Source organism: Chenopodium album, chromosome 16 (assembly GCF_948465745.1).
Source record: "Chenopodium album chromosome 16, dcCheAlbu1.1, whole genome shotgun sequence".
Taxonomy (NCBI): domain Eukaryota; kingdom Viridiplantae; phylum Streptophyta; class Magnoliopsida; order Caryophyllales; family Amaranthaceae; genus Chenopodium; species Chenopodium album.
The window spans coordinates 6,231,656-6,251,731 of record NC_137849.1 but is presented as its reverse complement, the minus strand read 5'-3'; the positions used below and the strand labels follow the sequence as shown (position 1 = coordinate 6,251,731).

Here is a 20,076-nt window from a genome sequence, read left to right as displayed (position 1 = left end):
CGCGAATTTCATCAATTTCTTGCCTTGTTAACGGGCCTTCCCTTTGAATCTTGCAAACCTTTGGAAAAAAAAAATAAAAAACCAAACATCAAACATCATTCATATTACATAAATTCAAACTAAATGTATGTCAAATATTTCAAAGGCAACATATATAGGTTTGTTTCTTTCACAAAATGGCCCAAATAAGGCCGACATGACTTCTACTTTGCCCAATTTCTACATTGTCTATCAAATGAACAGTTTCTTTCTGATGGAATGCCCATATTTCCTACTCTTAGGTGTCTAAGGTTTGAAATCACATCAAAAGAGGGTTTTAGTAAGTTTTAGGACGATTTTTATCCAAATTCTCCCAAATAAGGCCTATATGACTTCTACTTTGCCCATTTTCTACATTTTCTATCAAATGAACTACTTTTTTTTTCTCATAGCATGCCATATTACCTAGTTTTAGGTGTCTAAGGTTTGAAATCACATCAAAAGAGGGTTTTAATAAGTTTTAGGACGGTTTTTATCCAAAATCGGCCATTTGACTTCTACTTTGCCCATTTTCTACATTTCTTATATAATGAACTATTTATTTATCATAACATGTCAATATTACCTAGTCTTACGTGTTTAATGTTTGAAATCATAGCAAAATAGCATTTTACTCAGTTTTAGGACTACTTTTATCCAAAATTAGCTATTCCACTTCTAATTTGCCCATTTTCTACATTTCTTATATAATGAACTATTTCTTTATCGTAACATATCAATATTACGTAGTCTTATGTGTTTAATGATTGAAATCATATCAAAATAGCATTTTACTAAGTTTTAGGACAGTTTTTATCCAAAATCGGCTGTTTGACTTCTACTTTGCCCATTTTCTACATTTCTTATCTAATGAACTATTTCTTTATCATTAATGGTCAATATTACCTAGTCTTACGTGTTTAATGTTTGAAATCATAGCAAAATAGCATTTTACTAAGTTTTAGGACAACTTTTATCCAAAATCGACTATTCTACTTCTACTTTGCCCATTTTTTACATTTTTTTTCATATGAACTTTTTGTTTCTCATACCATGCCCATATTACCTAGTCTTAGGCGTGTAAGTTATGATATCACATCAAAAGTGCACCCAACTAAGTTTTAGTACGCTTTTTATCCAAAATTGGCGTAAGTGACTTATTTACCATATTCACTAACAATTACGCACCAAGTTCACTAAATTGCATGAGGTACAACAAAAATTACTGAAATTTAATCTCCGGGCTGCTGCTACTGCTCGGGATGCTTCCATGGCTGCTGCAACTGCTTGGGCTAATGCTGCAGCAGCTGCCTGGCGGAACCCGATGCAGCTGCCTCGAGTACTGCAGTTGCCTCGGGTTCTCACTTTCCCATTTTCTACATTTTCTATCAAATGAACTACTTTTTTCTCATAACATGCCCATATTACCTAGTCTTAGGTGTCTAAGGTTTGAAATCACATCAAAAGAGGGTTTTACTAAGTTTTAGGACGGTTTTTATCCAAAATCAGCTATTTGACTTCTACTTTGCCCATTTTCTATATTTCTTATATAATGAACTATTTCTTTATCATAACATGACAATATTACCTAGTCTTACGTGTTTAATGTTTGAAATCATATCAAAATAGCATTTTACTAAGTTTTAGGACTTTTTTTTTATCCAAATCCGGCTATTTGACTTCTACTTTGCCCATTTTCTATATTTTCTATCAAATGAACTACTTTTTTCTCATAGCATGCCCATATTATCTAGTTTTAGGTGTCTAAGGTTTGAAATCACATCAAAAGAGGGTTTTACTAAGTTTTACGACGGTTTTTATCCAAAATCGGCCATTTGACTTCTACTTTGCCCATTTTCTACATTTCTTATATAATTAACTATTTCTTTATCATAACATGTCAATGGGTTTGGTTTTGGGGAGACACATTTAGGTCTTTATAGAAGCCCCTACTTTAACTGAGTTTGGAGAAACGCAAGTTTTGAAAACGAAAGTGAAAGTAGCGATAGGGATGGAGAATGATTTAGAACATTCTGCGATCCTAAATCATTCTTGTAACGTCGATACCTGCAAACTAGCGTTAGTTAAACAGATAAAAGAGTTAAGAAACGCGTATCTTGCACCGTCGAGCACACATCTCTAGAGTAACCGATTTTTTTGCTGTATTTTGTTGGTGACGACCTCCATATTGCCTCGTGAACGCCATCTGAAGGTAACAGTGCCTCGCTATCTTTATTTTCTTGTGACGATCTTCCAAAGTGCCTCGGGAATATCATCGAAGGTGACTGTGTCTTGCCATCTTCAGGGTTGTGGCAGTACCTCGCCACAGCTGTGCTTCGCCGCTATAGACAATCTCCTCTCTGCTTCGGGACATCGTCGAAGACCACTGCTTGTAGCTATCTTTAGTTGTGGCTGTACCTCGCCACTGTAGACAATCTCCTCTCTACCTTGGGACATCGTCGAAGACCTCTGCTTATAGCTATCTTCAGTTTTATGATGATAACCTTCCCAGGAAAGTTATCAAAGACCACCGCTTGTTGATCCTCATTGCTTTGCTTGAATATTTGTTGTGTTGATGCCTTGGGGGTGATGACAATCCTCTCTTCTTTAGGAATAGTTGCCAACACGACTCTTGAATGATGCACGACAATCCGATTTAGGGAAAGTTGTCAATGCCACGTAACAATCCATCCTAGGAAATGTTGCCACGATGAAATGACAATCCATGTCTCGGAAATTTTGCCAAAATCCAATTTTGGGAAAAGTTGCCAATGCTTCGTAACAATATTTCAAAAGAACCTTGCTACGATCGACAATTCACGTCTTGGAATATAACTCTTGAAAGCAATCCACCTTGGAAATTTGCCAATATTATGGACAATCCTTTTGGGAAAAATATTGCCACAATTGACAATCCGCGTCTGGGAACATTTGCAAAAAAGAGTCGATCGACAATCCGTCTCGGAAAAATTTTCCACTACTGAAATGAATGACAATCCATGCTAGGGAACCTTTACCGAAATATTAAGATGAATAGAGACCTACGACAATCCTTTGGGAATTTTGCCATAGGGAACTTGATGCATGACAATCCAATCTCGAAAATATTGCCAAGGATTTGATGAATGTATGACAATCCGAACTTGGAAAAACTTGCCACATAGAGAAGGAGCATGACAATCCATGCTTGGAAACATTGCCAGTTTGAGAAGATAATCCAATCTTGGAAAATTTGTCGAAGATTTGATGAATGTATGACAATCCGAACTTGGAAAAACTTGCCAAATAGAGAAGGAGCACGACAATCCATGCTTGGAAACATTGCCAGTTTGAGATGACAATCCAATATTGGAAAATTTGTCGTTGAAGAATGATGCTCGACAATTCATTCTTGAAAATATTGTCGTTTTGGTGATGTGCTTGCTTTTGAACCAATGCCTTGGTACTTGTAATGAGCCAATGATTAGGCACTTAAGCTAAGTGAGATGATCGTCATCAGGCCGATCATTGATTGCGATTGTGATCGAGCCGACTATTAATCATGTCAATTTGCTTATAGGGGCTAACTGGCGTACCAAGGAACCCAATCAATCAATATGACCATTTGACTCTAGTTGATTTGCTAAGTTGTTTGCGTCCTTTTGCTTCAGAATTTTTGTAAAGATCACCTGTCCATATGGGACTTAGTGTGCATGCATTTATTTTTTGGACTATAGGACTTTGCTCATGTCTTTAAGGTTGACTTTGTGTGACTTAATGCTATTGCCTGACTCGACGTGTAACTCGATGTACTCAAATCGACTCGTGTGCGTAGACTTAACTTAATGTGATAACACGACATGACTCAATGTGTACATGACTTGTGTGTGCATTGTGTTGTGATGTGTTTGACTCAAAATGCAGAAAAGCAAAAATTTTCCGTCATTTTTGTGGAGGGTACCGACTTTATCCTGAAAAAGAAAGACGCAAAAGGGAAGAAGTGAAGTGTTTGATAATGCATGTTGAACGAGTTTAGTCAAATGCATGCGTCGACGTTATATCTCATAGTGCAAAGATTAGTTCATCCTAGGCTATCTCAATTGTTGACTCGATGATGAAAGTATTTGGGTAACTTAGGCAAGGAGGCTAAGTACTTCATACTTTGTGATGCAATAAGAATTATGATAATGAGTGATCTATATATGACAAGGCGTGCTTCATCGTTGTGTTAAGATTTCATGACGAAAGGTTCCTAAGGGGAGGATTATTTGTCTTTGTATCTGTGATGTGTGTGAAAGTGATACTAAAGCTAGGCTGCAAAGGCTAACAGTATGGAAAAATATTATTTCGAGAAGAGTCAAATAATGGTAACTCTTAGGGTAAGTAAGCTAATAATGTAGGGATCAAGCCCCCAAGTCTAGCTCTAAGTGGATAAGGATGAGCATAGAAGATCCCTTGATATGATCATGCATGAATATGAATGTATTTTCATTACGGCTGCACCTCGATGTGAGGTTGCCTACGTATCCATTAGGAATCAGGCCGAACGTAGCTCTAGCCGAACCTCGCACAAGTGTGTGTATACCTCAAAGAGGTCTTTTAAGGGTTGTAACGTGGTTAGGATAAAGGTTGAAGAAGAAGGGGATAAAGGCTCAAGATCCTAGATAAGCCCCTAAGGTGTGCAATCTTGCATTTGAAATCTTTATATTCATATGCTTGAGATTTCTTCACTTTTGAACTCTCTTTTGTTTATATTTTACTATCTCTCTTTTTTGCTTTTGCATTTTTATTTTGATAAGTGTAGGCAATCCCGATCATGCGGTCTATCACCCACTTGGCATTCATGTTTTTCAAACATGGTACCTAACACTCGATAAGAGACGCAATCTGAGACGTGTTCTTATCAAAGATATATTCATATCAAAGACATTGGAACACTTTCCCTGTTGCACACTTTTATTGCTATTTTATTCTTTTGAAATTTTTATAAAATCACTCAAGCTTTTATTCTTTGAAAATTTGCATAAACTGCACACCATCCTATCCCAAGGTTAGGTAGATGTGGGTTGTAAAAAGAAGGGTCTATCGTTAGACGAGGCTCAAAGTGGTTTATCAAGAAAGGATTATATATTTGAAGGGTGGAAGGTAATATGATATGGCTACAAGGGGTGCCTCTAATCATAAGTATACCTTGTGCTTAGTTCGACATGGATTTTTTTTTTTTTTTTTTTTTTAATGCAATGCAATGCGGTAATCATATGCAAGAAAGTAAATGCTCATTTTATTAAAGGGAAAGGAAAGATCCTACAAAATAAATCTAATGGAAAATAAAAGGTGCCTATGCTAGACTTATTTGGGGAAAGAACAAAAAAGATAGAAAAAAAGGTCATGAGATCTTGTCGCTGAAGTTCGCCTTGTGTCATTTTCTTGATCATCATCCGGTCTTCTTGCTAGCTAGAGGCAATGGGATCTTATTTGCTTCTATGAGGTCTTGAATGAGATTTTGAAATCTATAACATTCATTCGTGGTATGACCCTTTCCTTGATGGTACTTGCAATAAGAGTTGGGATTCCATCTTGAAGATCGCCTTTCTGGCGTTGGATCTTCAGTGGGGCCAATAGATTTGATTAATCCTCGATCATGGAGACGATCGAAAGCAGCACCATAAGTCATTCCAATGGGCGTGAACTCTCTTTTTGGTTTCTTTTTAGATCCTTGATTATCCATGGCTAAGACATGATTTAAGTCAAAGGTACTAACATTGTTACTAGAGTGGATGTTTTCGGAGGAAGAAATATTGTCGTTCTTCTTTCCTTTCCAGCCACTGTTGTTATTATAACACCCTAGAAATTCCTTTATTTTAAAATACCTGTTTTGCCCTGTTTAAAACTTTTAAATAGGAATATCTAAGACATTACCGCCACCGTGAAAACGGTAAGGCAACTATCAAAGACACACAGTGGAAGACTAATTTCAAAACAATTCAAACCAAGTCAACATTGAAAAGTCAATCAACGAAAGTAAAGTCAAACGAAGTAAAATATAATCAACCTACAACTTGGAAACATTGTAGGCCCTTATTAAAACAAACCGAACTCAAAACCCTTTTCGTTAGTCACATATAATAATAAAGTCATAAATAAATAAAGCAATAACACATTCATATACTTATAGAAACTAGCATGATTCGCTCTTCACTCATGCCCATTCATGAAAATGCTTCATCACCTGAAAAGCTTATCTCTACTTGTTTCCACTACTTTCCATTAAAATTGGGTCATCATAGGGCCAAGATAAGACAAGGCCAACAACACACAATCAGCAAAGCTGAGTATATAAGCGTATTAACACACTAACATATAATTTCCTATCAACACACAACTTACCTCGTTGCACCTGTTTTTCAAGCATACAACATTCAATAAAATTTCTCACTAGACACTACATAATTTATTAATGCTGACTACGCATCGAACGAGTTTCCCACTCAACCTCCCCCAAATAAATTGAGGTTACTGACACGGGAGCTAACCGTGCCAGCATCACACTACTACAAAACTTGGAAAAAAGACCCTTAATTAAAGATCTGTTATTTAAATAACGGGTCTATTTGATATAAAAGACCCAATTTTAATTATAACGGGTCTCTTATGTATTGGAGGAAAAAAAAGTAAAAAAATAAAAGACTCGTTGTCAAATGTAACGGGTCTCTTCATCATATTAGGTCCCACATCTCTGATAAGAGAGGAAAACGTGAGATCTGTTGTATAACTTGACGGGTCTCTTCCATTTGCTCCTTCTGACTATAAGAATTCTGACCCTTTGTTACTCCATTTTTTATTTATCATTAAAACCCTTCCAATTATTCAGCGCTCTCTCTCTTCAAAACCTCTACCCAACCCTAACCCTAAGTCCTCCTCTTGTTATGCAGCCGCCGTCCTTTCTTCTTCCGTTCTCCATTTCAAAACACATCAAACACCAATTGATTCAACATTTCTACAATAATCATTAAACTTATTCAATTTTTCCAAACATCAAACTTTAACTTAAGGTCTACTTCAATTTTTTAAAGGCAGAAAGAAGCTTAACCTCCTATGCTAATAGATCTGGAAATTATGAAGAATTGTTGTCTAATTGATGACCTAACTTGTGATCAAAATTGAGGTAATTAATCTACAAATTGATTTTCTGCTTTAATTTTGTAAATTGGACTGTATATCTTAAGATATCTTTGATCGGAGATGTTGGGTGTACGCCATAGCAGTAGATATCGGCAATGTCACTTATATACTTGTCACTTGTTTTATGCTTTCACCAGTATCTACATTCAATGAGGTCTAATGAGTTTTTCTTTGCATTGTTTAACTTTTCTGTTTTTTATTTTATTTATTTTATTTTATTATTATTATTTTTTTTTTGCAGACACCAAGACGCATTTTAGTTTCCTTAATCTTACCCTTTCTTTGTCGATTTCAATCTTTTTCTAAAATTTTTTTGATGATGGATGTTCTATTGTTTTTGTTAGATTGCAATCGGTTTGTAATAGTCATCGAAGTTTTTTTTTTTTTTTGTTAGGGGAATAGTCATCGAAGTTTTTTTTTTTGTTAGGGGAATAGTCATCGAAGTTTTTTGTTCTAGGTTAGTGGGTTTATATATTTGTGTGTATTTTTGGTTATTACTTTGATTTTTCCAATTTCCCATTTTATTTTTATGCATGGTTTGAGTGAATTTTACATTGTTGATTAAGGTGATAACTTTAATCAGGTAATAATCTCCATATGTATTTTCAGGGAGTTATTCCCTTTTACAGCCTTTAGTTGCTGGTGTTCTTCAATTCTCCCCCTTGTCAAGTGGGTGACTATGTTGTTTATTAGAGTGTTGGTTATTGTTTTCTTAATGAAGAGTATTAATTTGTCTTATTTTTTTTGTTTTGTCAGGTTAGCATGATTTCGTCCCACTATATTCTCAAACAAAGAAGATAATGGAGTATTCAAGTCTTAGCTTATTGCTATAACTATAATTGTAAATTTAAGTTAATTCGAATGTTCTTCTTTTTAATATATATATATATATATATATATATATATATATATATATATATATATATATATATATATATATATATATATACGGAGTATTTTTTTTTTTTTTTTTTTTTTGCAATTTTATGTAGAATGAATATTTTTTGTATCACATTAATTTAAATTTAATCCATTGCTATTTTCTATGGTCTTAAAATGTAACTTACAATTTATGAATTATTCAGCAATTTTAACATAGCATAAAAACAAAATTTTCAAAATTCAAACGAAAAATCTCACCTCCCAAACCACATCAAATAAAAAGAAAAAATAATTTTTTTTTTAAAAAAAAACTAACAAAGAGACCCGTCATTTGACATGATAGGTCTGGTAGATACCACTAAACAGACCCCATATCTCAAATAACAGGTCTTTTTTTGTATCTAAATTATTATTTTAATCACTTACATAACAGACCCGTTATCACTTACAACGGGTCTCTTTGTTCTCACAAACAGACCCCCCTAATGAACGGGTTTCTTTATCAAACAGACCCCTGAGATAGAGACCCGTTGTGAGGCGGTCTCTCAAGCATATTTTAATGGGTCTCTTTGCCACTTTTTGTAGTAGTGTCAATAACCACACATAGGTGGCGGAATTCCTGCGCATAATAATAATAAAAGGAATGTACAGCGTCCTGTACTCCAGTAGAAGTTATGGTTAAATATAAAACCCAATAACTCCCCCCATATGTTCATACTCAAGGTACATACGTTCCAAGAGTTTTGGTGCGTAATCTCTTTCACTTTACGTTATTTACAGATTATTAAACTTGGTGATGACTCTCAAACCATAATCATTCAATCAACAATAATTATTTCATCAACCAAATATACCAATTTAATTCTTGAATAATTAGTGACCACATAATATTTAATGTTGAATCCTTTTTAATTCTACCTCGGTGCCAATGACACCTTAAACGCATAAAGCGCCACAAAATCCTATCCCTCTGTGTTAAACACACCATAAGTGCACTAAGGCACCAACATACAATTTATTCCTCGTGTACATAGACACTTATATAGCTCTTTCCTCATGCTTATAGCATAAATAAAAAAATTATATGAACCATAATAAAATTCCTTTTCAATATCCCAGACCAAATTAAACATTTAGTTTAATTAAACATACTCTCTAACATGCCATAAATAAATATGTGGTTCATAAATAATATTCCAAACTATTATTTTCCATTCAATAATCCATCACAAATAAATCATGCTTCATAATCCAATCACCAATAACATCCAAATCATAATTTCCATTCCAAACCTAGCATGATACTACTTGTAATCAATCAAACACATTTAGCATGCTACTACATCAACATAATTATGCTAAGTACGCGAACATACCTTGAATACGATCTTAAAATTGCCACGACTAATAAAAATCGCTCACTTCAAAGTTTCCTACAATTTAAAATCATAGAAGAGTATTAAAATCCACTCTACACAAATTTCCAGAAATATATGCTATTATAAAACCCCTCATAATTTAATTAAAATAAGCTGAAATTATATTTAAAGCATCATACTTTAATCCCAATTAATGAGTAATTAAAATTCCTTAAAGAAACTTGATTTTAAATGCTCTACCAAAAATTCCAGCACTATATTTTAATTAAAACTTGCTGTAATTAAGCCTTAAAACACTTTAATCAAAAGTCTAAACCATTATACATCATAACCCTTCAATAATTTACAAATCAAGAACCTAGGGTTTCAAAAATTGGGGCTTTTTAATTAAAAACATAATCTGAAAATTAATTAACATAATACTTATAATCAAACATCAAAATCAAATCCCAAAACTCATAATTAACAATTAGATTTAGGCATAAATTGGTTTTTTAACAATAAAGATTATATTTTTTTTATTCGAAAGGGGAGAGGGGCAGTGGCAGCCACCATGCCAGCTGCCAGCACCGGTGGCTGCCTGCTACCGGCGAATGACGCTACTGGCGGCTGGCAGCCACCTGCTGCTGGTGGTCGGCGGTGGTGGTGAAGGGGAGTCGAAAAAAAGAAAAAGGGGAAGGGGAAAAAGAGAAAGAAAAAGAAAGAAAAATAAGGAGAAAGGAGAAAGAAGTTTACCTTGGGTTTTCTCCACTCTGGACAAAGTTTGATTTGCCTCATATGTGGGATATTTATACCCCTTCTCTACAAGCCCTTTTTCCCTAACTTTCCTCTTTTAATTTTCCTAATCCCATCCCTAATAAAACTTTACTAAAATAAAACTTTCCTTAAATTAAACCCCAACTTAATTAAATTAATTAATTAAATAAACTTTCCTTTTATAAATATTTCCAAACTTATTTAAAATAAATACTTTAAATAAAACAATTCAATTTAATTAAATACTTCTCAAAATACTTATTTTAATTAAAAAACGTATAAAAATACGAGGTATTACAGTTATTATTGTTAGTAGCTTTTTGTTTTGCATGGTCATCTTCGATTTCAATACCTATCTCATAGACGGCCTTGAAGGTATTCAAATTATGTTGATATTTCAAATGCTTCGAATACTTGTCTTGAAGGTTCTTGATGAACATCCTTACGGACTCCTTTTCAATAGGAACTTCAATCATATTAGTGGAAGTTTCCTTCCACTTGTTGAAGAAAGAGGTGAACCCTTCGTTTCCTTTTTGTTTTAACATCTCAAGTTGTCTATGGTGTGTGTCGACTTGGATGTTGCACTTGTATCTATCTATGAAAGCGTTTACTATTCCATCCCAAGTAGAGGTTTTTTCTTTATCGAGAGAAAAGAACCATTGTTGGCAAACGGTTTCAAGAAATAAAGAAAACAAAGAGTGAAAGACTTGCCTATCAATCCCTTTAATATTCATTATGGTTTCAAAAGCCCTTAAGTGAAAATAAGGATTTTCTGTTGGCTTAAATTTAGGGATGTCGTTGGCATTGAACTTCTGTGGAAGAAGTTCCTTGTCCACTGAAACCCCTTGTGAGCTAATGCCCTAGAACCTATAGTCATTGGAGAGTTTTCCCAAACTTTCTTGCATGAGCTCCATTTGTTGTTGCTTCACAGGGTCATTAATTTGGAGAGCCATAGCCTTTATCAATTCGGTTAGGTTGGCCACGTCCTTCCTAATTTTGTTAAATTCTTCTTAAGTTTCCATTATCTTCTTAGCTTTTCTTTTCCGACTGATTGGTTTGTCAAAAAGTAGTACTTGAACAAAGGTGTTGTCCTTGATTAATCTCCCTTCTCTCCTTGACTAAGTGCTTTGGAAAGGGAAGTTATGGATACTTTTTTGTTTATTATTCGACTTAAACTCTATTCAACATGCAGTAAATGGAATGAGGTAGGAGGAATGAATGTTGTGATATGGAGAAAGCATGTAGAGAATGGAGAGATATGAAAGAATTATGAATAGAATGCACCCCCAACTCAAATGACAGAAAAAACCAACTCAAGCATGAACCTAAGACATGGTCATGATGACATATACACAAAGTGTGTGCTAAGACTAGTGAGTGTAGGTGACATGTTTGACTCGTGTCATGACCATGGGACTAGACTATGTGACTAGACGTAATTAATGACTAAACATGACTATTGTCATTAATAAACTGGTGAAACTGATTAAGTAATTGATTAATTAGACTCGTCGTGAAGACTCGAGCAAAAGCATGGACTATCGTCGGACGACAGGACTGTCGCCAAATGCTAAAGATCAGCGCCAGACGACAACAATTTCGCCTGACGCTAATCACTAGCGCGTGGCGCTACAGTCCAGACCTCTGCGCCATTCCAGCATTTAACTCTAAATGGACAAGCCTAAAGTCGTACTAAGTCAAGTTTGATCAATTTATTTAGACTTTAATCATTTGTATTAATTAATTAATTAAATTAGCAAAGTCCTTTAGTCATTAATTAGTTTATTTAAACTCATTCACAAGTCAAACAAACGGTTAGTGTAAACACATATAGATTATGCACAAACAAATAATGCACAAGTAGTCAAATAGTCACAATATGATGCAATGAGTTTGCAACCTAACCATGGCTCTAGTTCTCTAAAGTTCAGGATATGAGTTAGTCAAAGAGGGTCCATGGTTATGAGTCCGGATGCACCGCGCGGAAGCCTTACCTTTGGAAGGGTTGGCGCGAGTGGATAGGACCCCGCGAGTTAAACTCGCTTCCACGGTTTGGTGAATTCAACAAACTCGGATGTACCCTTCGTTGCCAGGAGCGTTCGATTGGGTAGATGGAGAGTGAATCCCCAGAGGGTTATGGCCATATGTAGAACACATATGGGTTTCAGAAAAAAGGGAAAAACTCAATCAGGAAGTAAAACCGAGCAAATAGTACTAGAAAACTAGTCGAAACAAGAAGGTAGATTTCTTGCTCGGTATTGGAGGAATTCGGCATGAGAAAACAGAGTTTGTTGCTAGACGACAAATACTGTCGTCATGCGACAAAGCCATCGCTCGGCAATGACGCTGTATTCTCAGCGCTAATTCCTACATGCCTCGCCAGCTTTCTATTCTTGAATTTTCCAGTTTTTTTCGTAGCATTATTTCAATTTTAGTTGTGAAAGATATTTCCCTAATTTCCTACGTGTAAAAATCCTATGTTTTTTGACGCATTTCGGATGGTCTTTCCAATGCGGACCTTTTTATGCATATGCCACAATGTTAATCAAAATTACGCACATGAAATACTTAGAACTTTTCGAGTCTCATCCACTCATTCTAAATCATTGCCAAAATAAATTTTAGGAATTAAAATAGAAATCCTCCCCAGTGGAGTCGCCAAAAAACTGTAGTGAATATTTCAAGCATCCCACACTTGAGCCCCACTGTGATCATACACTTAAGCATGGTGGCGTCCAAAGGGAAGGAAGTTAGAGCAAAATAGTCGCCAACAAGTTTTAGGAACTTGTAAACCGTTCACAGGGTGAAGGTTACACCCCTTAACGATCCAAGAGATCGTTAATTCCAATAGGTCTGGAACCATGACTGCGTATTTGGGGATGAAGGTACAAATCCAACCTAAAAGAGATTGAACCTGCCCTAAGCAAGCCTTTACTTTATTCTTCTCATATCCATGTGTGCTTTCTGACCAACATACAACCAATAAATTACCCTAAACCTATTTAATTTATGTTGGTTGAACTTAATGCAAAAATAAAACTATTATTGGCAATCACTTGAATTATAATCATATTAGCCTAAACAAGATTATTAATTATCTTATTAAGCATGATTACAAGTACAAATTCCTTTTAATCCTGCAAGAGAGGGCGTGATCAAGCAATAACAACAATATATCAAGTAACAAAAACAACAATCATCATCAATCATAATAATGTCAATCTCAATAAAGCATAATAATATGACTAGCAAGATCCTAGTCATGATACTAATAAGATTAATAACAAACCCTAGCATGTCACTAAACATTAAAGATCAATTAGCCCTAACATGACACTAACATGATATAAAGAAAGAATAGGAAGCATCATAACATCCTAACATGATACTATGAATAAAAAAAAATAATAATAATTTAAGCATGATTTCTATATCAAAAGATCAATAAAATAATTAAAGTACTTACTTCGATGCCTCGTACCTCTTTCTAATAACAAAATACACGCGTTAGTAACTTCAAGGAAATTAAACAAACAATTAAATAATCAAATAGAGATTAAGGACCAAACCTTCAGAAATTATCAACCTTTCACGTCTAGGGCGAAGGCAACTTCGAACTTGGCTAGCTGTGTCTAGAACTTGTGTATGTGGAATTTTGTGAGAGGGAAGGTTTAGAGGAAAGAGAGAGAAAGCTTCTAGCTTTAAAGAGAGAATAGAGATATGATTGATGGTTGATTCTTGATTGTTGATGATGAAAACGGAGATCTAGGACCCTATTTATAAGGAAACAGTCCGGAAACGATAGAAAATACTTCAAGTTCTATACGGAGTAAAACCGGCATCTGTCGTCAGGCGACAAGACCAGCGCCAAGCGACAGATGTTAGAGCCAGGTGACAGACATTGTCGTTTGGCGCTAATTAAAAGATAAAACGCGCTTTGTACGGAATCCTCTTCTTAATATGATTAAGCAGAAAATTCCGTGTTTATCTGATTAAAAACAGGTTTATCATAAAACACCTACTTTATTCCAAATAAAACTCTTTAAAATATAATTATCAATCCTAATACTATAAGAATTAAAAGAACCTTCTAAATATTCTAGAAGATTAAAATCAATCCTAATAACTTTAAGAATAATAATTAATAGGCCCTCCTCTAGATCATTGGGCCGCATATAAAAATCATTTCGGACCCAATTTAGTATTTTGGCCATAACTTCCTCATTATTCATCGGAATTGGGCTTATAATATATTGTTGGAAAGCTCTTTTCGATCCCAACCCAACTAAACTATTATTGGACCCTTATTGTAGGGAATATTTCAAGCATTAACCCCAAGCTTGAACCCTACTATGATCATACACTTAAGCATGGTGGCGTCCAAAGGGAAGGAAGCTAGAGAAAAAGAGTCGCCAACAAGTTTTAGGAACTTGTAAATCGTTCACAAGGTGAAGATTACACCCCTTAACGATCCAGGAGATCGTCAACTCCAAAAGGTCTTGAACCAAATAGGGTTCAGGGATGAGGGTACAAATCCAACCTAAAAGAGATTGAACCTGCCCTAAATAGGCCTCTACTTTATTCTTCCCGTATTCATGTGCGCTTTCTGACTAGCATTCAAACAACAGATTAACCCTAAACCTGTTTATCTATGTTGCTTGAACTTAATGCACAAGCAAAACTATTAGTGGCGATCACTTGAATTATAATCAAATTAACCCTAAACAAGATTATTAATTATCTTATTAAGCGTGATTACAAGTACAAATTCCCTTTAAACATACATAAAAGGCGTGATCAAGCAATAACAATGAATAAACATCAAGCAACATGATAAAAATAATAATCATAATCATGATAACAATCATAATAATCATAATTATCATAATCATGTTAAAGCATAATATTAATAGCAAGATCCTAGGCATGATACTAACAAGATTAATAACAAACCCTAGCATGTCACTAAGCAATAAAAATCAAAGCTTTAGCCCTAACATGATACTAACATGATATTGATATGATATTAGAAAGCATAGGAAGCACCCTAAACATGATACTAGAAAGCAATAATAACATCCTAAGCATGATGCTAGGAATTAATAAATAACAAACATGCTTTCTACAAGAATAGAGCAATAACATTACATACTTTGATGCCTCGTGCCTCTTTCTAATAACAAAATACACGCGTTAGTAACTTCAAGGAAAATAAAAAATCAAAACAATTAAATTAAATAATTGAAATAGAGATTAGGGACCAAACCCTCAGAAATAATAACCTTTCACGTCTAGGGCGAAGGCAACTTCGAACTTGGCTAGGTGTGTCTAGTGCTAATGTATGAGGAATTGTGAGAGGGAAGGTTTAGAAAAAGAATAGAGAGAGAGAGATGATGATTGTTGATTGTAGATTCTTAAAAACGGAGGTTTAGGACCCTATTTATAAGAAAACAGTCCGAAAATAAGTAGAATTTGATAAGGAATAAAACTCCACTCTGTCGCTGCAAAACCGACCTTATCGTTTGGCGACAGAGTCTGTCGCGTGGCGACAGCCTGGATTCCTACGCGCTTTCAAACACGGAGTCCTCATATGAATCAAAATCGTTTTATAAAGTCCGTATGAAAACTGAAATCGTATTTTTCATAAAATAATATTTTATTCCAAATAAAACTTTATCAAAATATAATCATTAATTCTAATTCTATTAGGATTAAAGAGAACATTCTAGAGAATTCTAGAAGACTATAATCAATTCTAATAACTTTAGGAATAATAATAAACATTGGGCCCTCCCCTAGATCATTGGGCCGCATGTAACGATCAAACCGGGCCCAGTTTAGTGTTTTGGCCATAACTTCCTCATTATTCATCGGAATTGGGCTTATAATATATCGTTGGAAAGATCTTTGCAAGCCCCATCCAACTACACTATTATTGGACCCTTGTTGTGGACCAAACTAAACTGGATTGGCTGTTTTCATAAAATAGAGTTGTTTTCGAAAACAGAAAGAAAGAATTTTTAATAAAACTAACCACAACACTTGACGTTTCACACTTTCACCTCGTTCGATAATCATTCGACGCAAAAGGTATTCATCACTGGGTTTGGTTTTGGGGAGACACATTTGGGTGTCTACACTTATCATGGACCAAACTAAATTAGACTGACTATTTTCATAAATAGAGTAAGAAAAGAAATGTTTTCAAAAACAGAAAGAAAGATATTTTAATAAAAACATCCACATCACTAGACTTTCCACACCTCCACCTCGTTCAACAATCAAATGACGTAAAAGGTATTCATCACTGGGTTTGGTTTTGCGGAGACACATTTGGGTGTGTACATGTATGATCATCGATTTAATTTTAAGAGTTAGAATTAAATTGGGATTAACTTTATGATAAACCCTAATTTTTAAAGATGAATGATGATTTAATTTTATTTTGTGGACTGATTTAATTTAATTTTTATAAAAGTTATTTTAATTAAATTAAAAACAAAAAAAAAATTTAGGTGGTTGGAAGCCGCTGCGGTTGCCGACCTGGTGGTCAGTCTAGAGGGAAGGGAAGGGAAGGGGAGGGCGGAGGTCCAGGTAGCCGTGACAGCAGTGTGCAAGAGTTGCACAACTGCTGCCACGGCTGCAGCGGGGCTGCTGCTACTGCAAAGCAGCTAGCCACCGTGGCTAGCCAACCATGGTGGCCTGTAGCCCAGCATAGATGCTGCCACGCTACTGCCTTTGCGGCTATGGCTGTTGAAATAGGCAGCCAGCCACCGTGGCTAGCTTCAGCAGGCCAACCACGGTGGCCAACAGTGGTGGCTTCGATCGTTAAAAAAAAAATCAGTTTTTGGAAAAATATTTCAAGATAAATATGATTTATTTTGGGATAAAATAAGATATTTTGAAATATAATCCTTTTATTTTGGATAAAAATCTTTTGTTTAGGATAAAATCAAATCTTGCAAAAGTTGTTAAATTTGATATTATCCATATTTAAAGTTGTTAAATTGATAATTGTCCATAATTAAGTGGTTAATTTTTTTATAAGACTGATTAGGATATTCTGAGCATATTCCAAAAGGATAATAATTGATTTAAATAATGTGATTATCCCATAATTAGATTAGGATATAATTGATTTTAAAATTATTTGATTGGCTAATAATTAGGATAGAATCTCCTAAGTTTGTTGGGATTATCATGGAAGATTAATATGATTTATCTTTCTAGATTAGAATAAGATTTGATTCAATCTCATACCTAAATTAAAATATATGATATTTTATAATTGGTCATGAATAATATACGATATTATCTAATTATGATTTAAAATATGAGATATTTTAGGAAATGCGTTGCCTTAATTATGAACATTCGATGTTCTAGTTTAGACAAGCATGTTGAGTGATTTATTATATGGCACTTTTTATAATATATGATATTATGTTGCTATATATAGACTAGTATGGTCCATAGATTCTATATACGATCTGCGCATCGTGATGTATTTTTGTAATCTAAATACGGTCTGCGTACCGTTAAGTATTTTTGTAACTTTTATTTAAAGTAAATAAATTAGTTATTTAAATAGTGTTAGTCTAAAGAAGCCCATGAAGTGAAGGCCCAAAGGAGCAAGGTGGATGAAGATCCATGATGATTCAAGTGGGAGCTTTTCATTTCTAGTTTTCTTAGGACTAAGGGGCCATACTATGTCATGTTATATTGCATTAGTAGATTATGCATGTTAGATTTTATTTATGTTGATTGATGATGCGCTAGAGTTCACTAAATAATCACAACATAATAAATTTAGGTCCCAGTAATATTAAGATTGTTTTTCCAATTAAAAACCCAATAAACCTTTGATATTTATGATAGGTCATGCCAAAGCTGGGTGTCATTTTATATCTTGAGAGAGTTGGGGTAAATCAAGTTTTACAATTTTGATTGGTTGTGCTCAACAAGATTACCTAAAGAGTTTAGAACCTTGATGCAAAGGGTAATAATTAAACGTGTGATGATTAATTATTCAACCAAGAGTTACAAGAGTTGTAATCAGTAAAGAGTTTACTCACCTTGAAAATGTAATTGTTGATGGTAGGGCCAAAGTCTGGTTAATTATTGCACAAATAAAGGGTCTTGGAATCACTTAAAATTCAATTGGGATCAATTAATATTGAATAAAGTGCTTTTAAAGTTACCTATTTGATTCGTTTATGGTACTTTAATTGTTAAATTAAACATAATTATTAAACTTTGCCTTATTTCATAGATGGGTAGCCGTAATCACAATGACAACAACATTTACAATCTTCGACCATTCCTTGAGAAGGATAGGTTGACAGGGGATAACTTTTCCAATTAGGAAAGAATGCTGAGACTTGTTCTGAAATATGAAGGTAGAGAAGATGTCATTGACACCCCATTGCCAGGACTTTGCCAGAAAATGCAACTTCGGCAGAGATCAAGAAGCACAAGGAAACTCATGAGAGAGTTGTGCCTATCACTTGCCTAATGATTGCTACCATGGATCCTGGTCTTCAAAAACGTTTTGAGGATCAGGATGCATACACAATCATGCAAGAACTCAAAGCCTTGTTTAAGAAACAAGCAAGAGTTGAAAGGTACGAGCTTCATCGTGAAATTCTGGACTATAAGATGGAGAAGGGTACCATAGTTCATGATCATGTTTGTAAAATGATCGGCCTTATTCAAAATATGGAGAAACTGGGGCACCCATACAGTGATGAGATGGCAACAGACATCATTCTCCATTCACTTCTAGAAAGTTTCAACTAATTTATCATGAACTTTAACATGTTTGATGCTACAAAGACTATGAATGAGTTGCATGCTATGTTGGTTAGTGCTGAGAAGCAAATCCCTAAGGAACCTAAGAAAGAGGTTCTCATGGTTCAAAAGGGAAAGAGGTTCAAGAAGAAGGGGCAGAAGGCTAATACTAAGGGCAAGGGCAAGTCAGTTGCTAAAGCTCCTGAAAAGCCTAAAGCGACTCCAAAACCCAGGGCTGCAAGTGAAAGTGAATGCTTTTACTACAAGAAGAAAGGGCATTTGAAGCGCAACTGCCAGAAATACCTCGACTTCCTCAAGAAGAATGGAGCATCAACCTCACGTATTATATTATAAACATTTTTAACTTTCACTTAGGTATGTGATACCAAGTTGCAGTGCTTAACATTATTAATGTTGCACAGGAACTGCAAACAAGTGAAACTAGCAAGGAGATGGAGCTTGAAGGTGCACTATTAGTGTTCGAGTGACCAAAGATAGATTTGTAGTTATAATTTCTGAATATTTTATCATGATTTTAGAACAATTTCCGGTTTTGATGAGATAATTTTCAGTGTTAGTTTGAATACTGATTGGTTTTACTTGGAATGGATAAGTGTTGACCCATGACCAAGGTAATAAATTGTTTTCATCTATGCTAGATATGAGTTATTTTGTTTTATGACATTGATAAAAGTAGATCACAAAACCAAAAAATAGATGATTTAAAATAAGCTTACTTACAACAAAGTAAGGTTAGGTCACATAACCAATTTGCACATCCAAAGTAACAATTGGATGGACTCTAATTCTTATTTGATTATGAATCACTTGAGAATTAAAAGTCATGCTTGATAAGGTAAAATGACCAAATCGCCTTTTAGTTGAAAGGGTAAAAGAGCTAATGACCTTTTGGAACTCATACATATGATGTGTGTGGACCATAAGTTCAAGAATTAGCAAAGAGATTTAACTATTTTATTGCTTTTATTAACGATTTAAGTAACTATATTGATAATTACTTAATGAAGTAAAGCTTGGAATTATTGAAACGTTCAAAATTCCAAAATAAAATGTAAAATCAGTTTGAGAT

General features: G+C 34.6%; 1 protein-coding gene across 1 annotated transcript in view; it reads left to right on the top strand.

Annotated features, from left to right (window-relative positions):
* Positions 1-19,474, top strand: part of LOC145583818 (uncharacterized) — a 47,132-nt gene extending 27,658 nt beyond the window's left edge. Inside the window, exon 6 of the mRNA XM_081640785.1 lies at positions 19,409-19,474. Coding sequence (XP_081496911.1) covers positions 19,409-19,474 — 66 coding nt within the window. The remainder of the gene's footprint in view (positions 1-19,408) is intronic.
* The last annotated feature ends 602 nt before the right edge of the window (positions 19,475-20,076 follow it).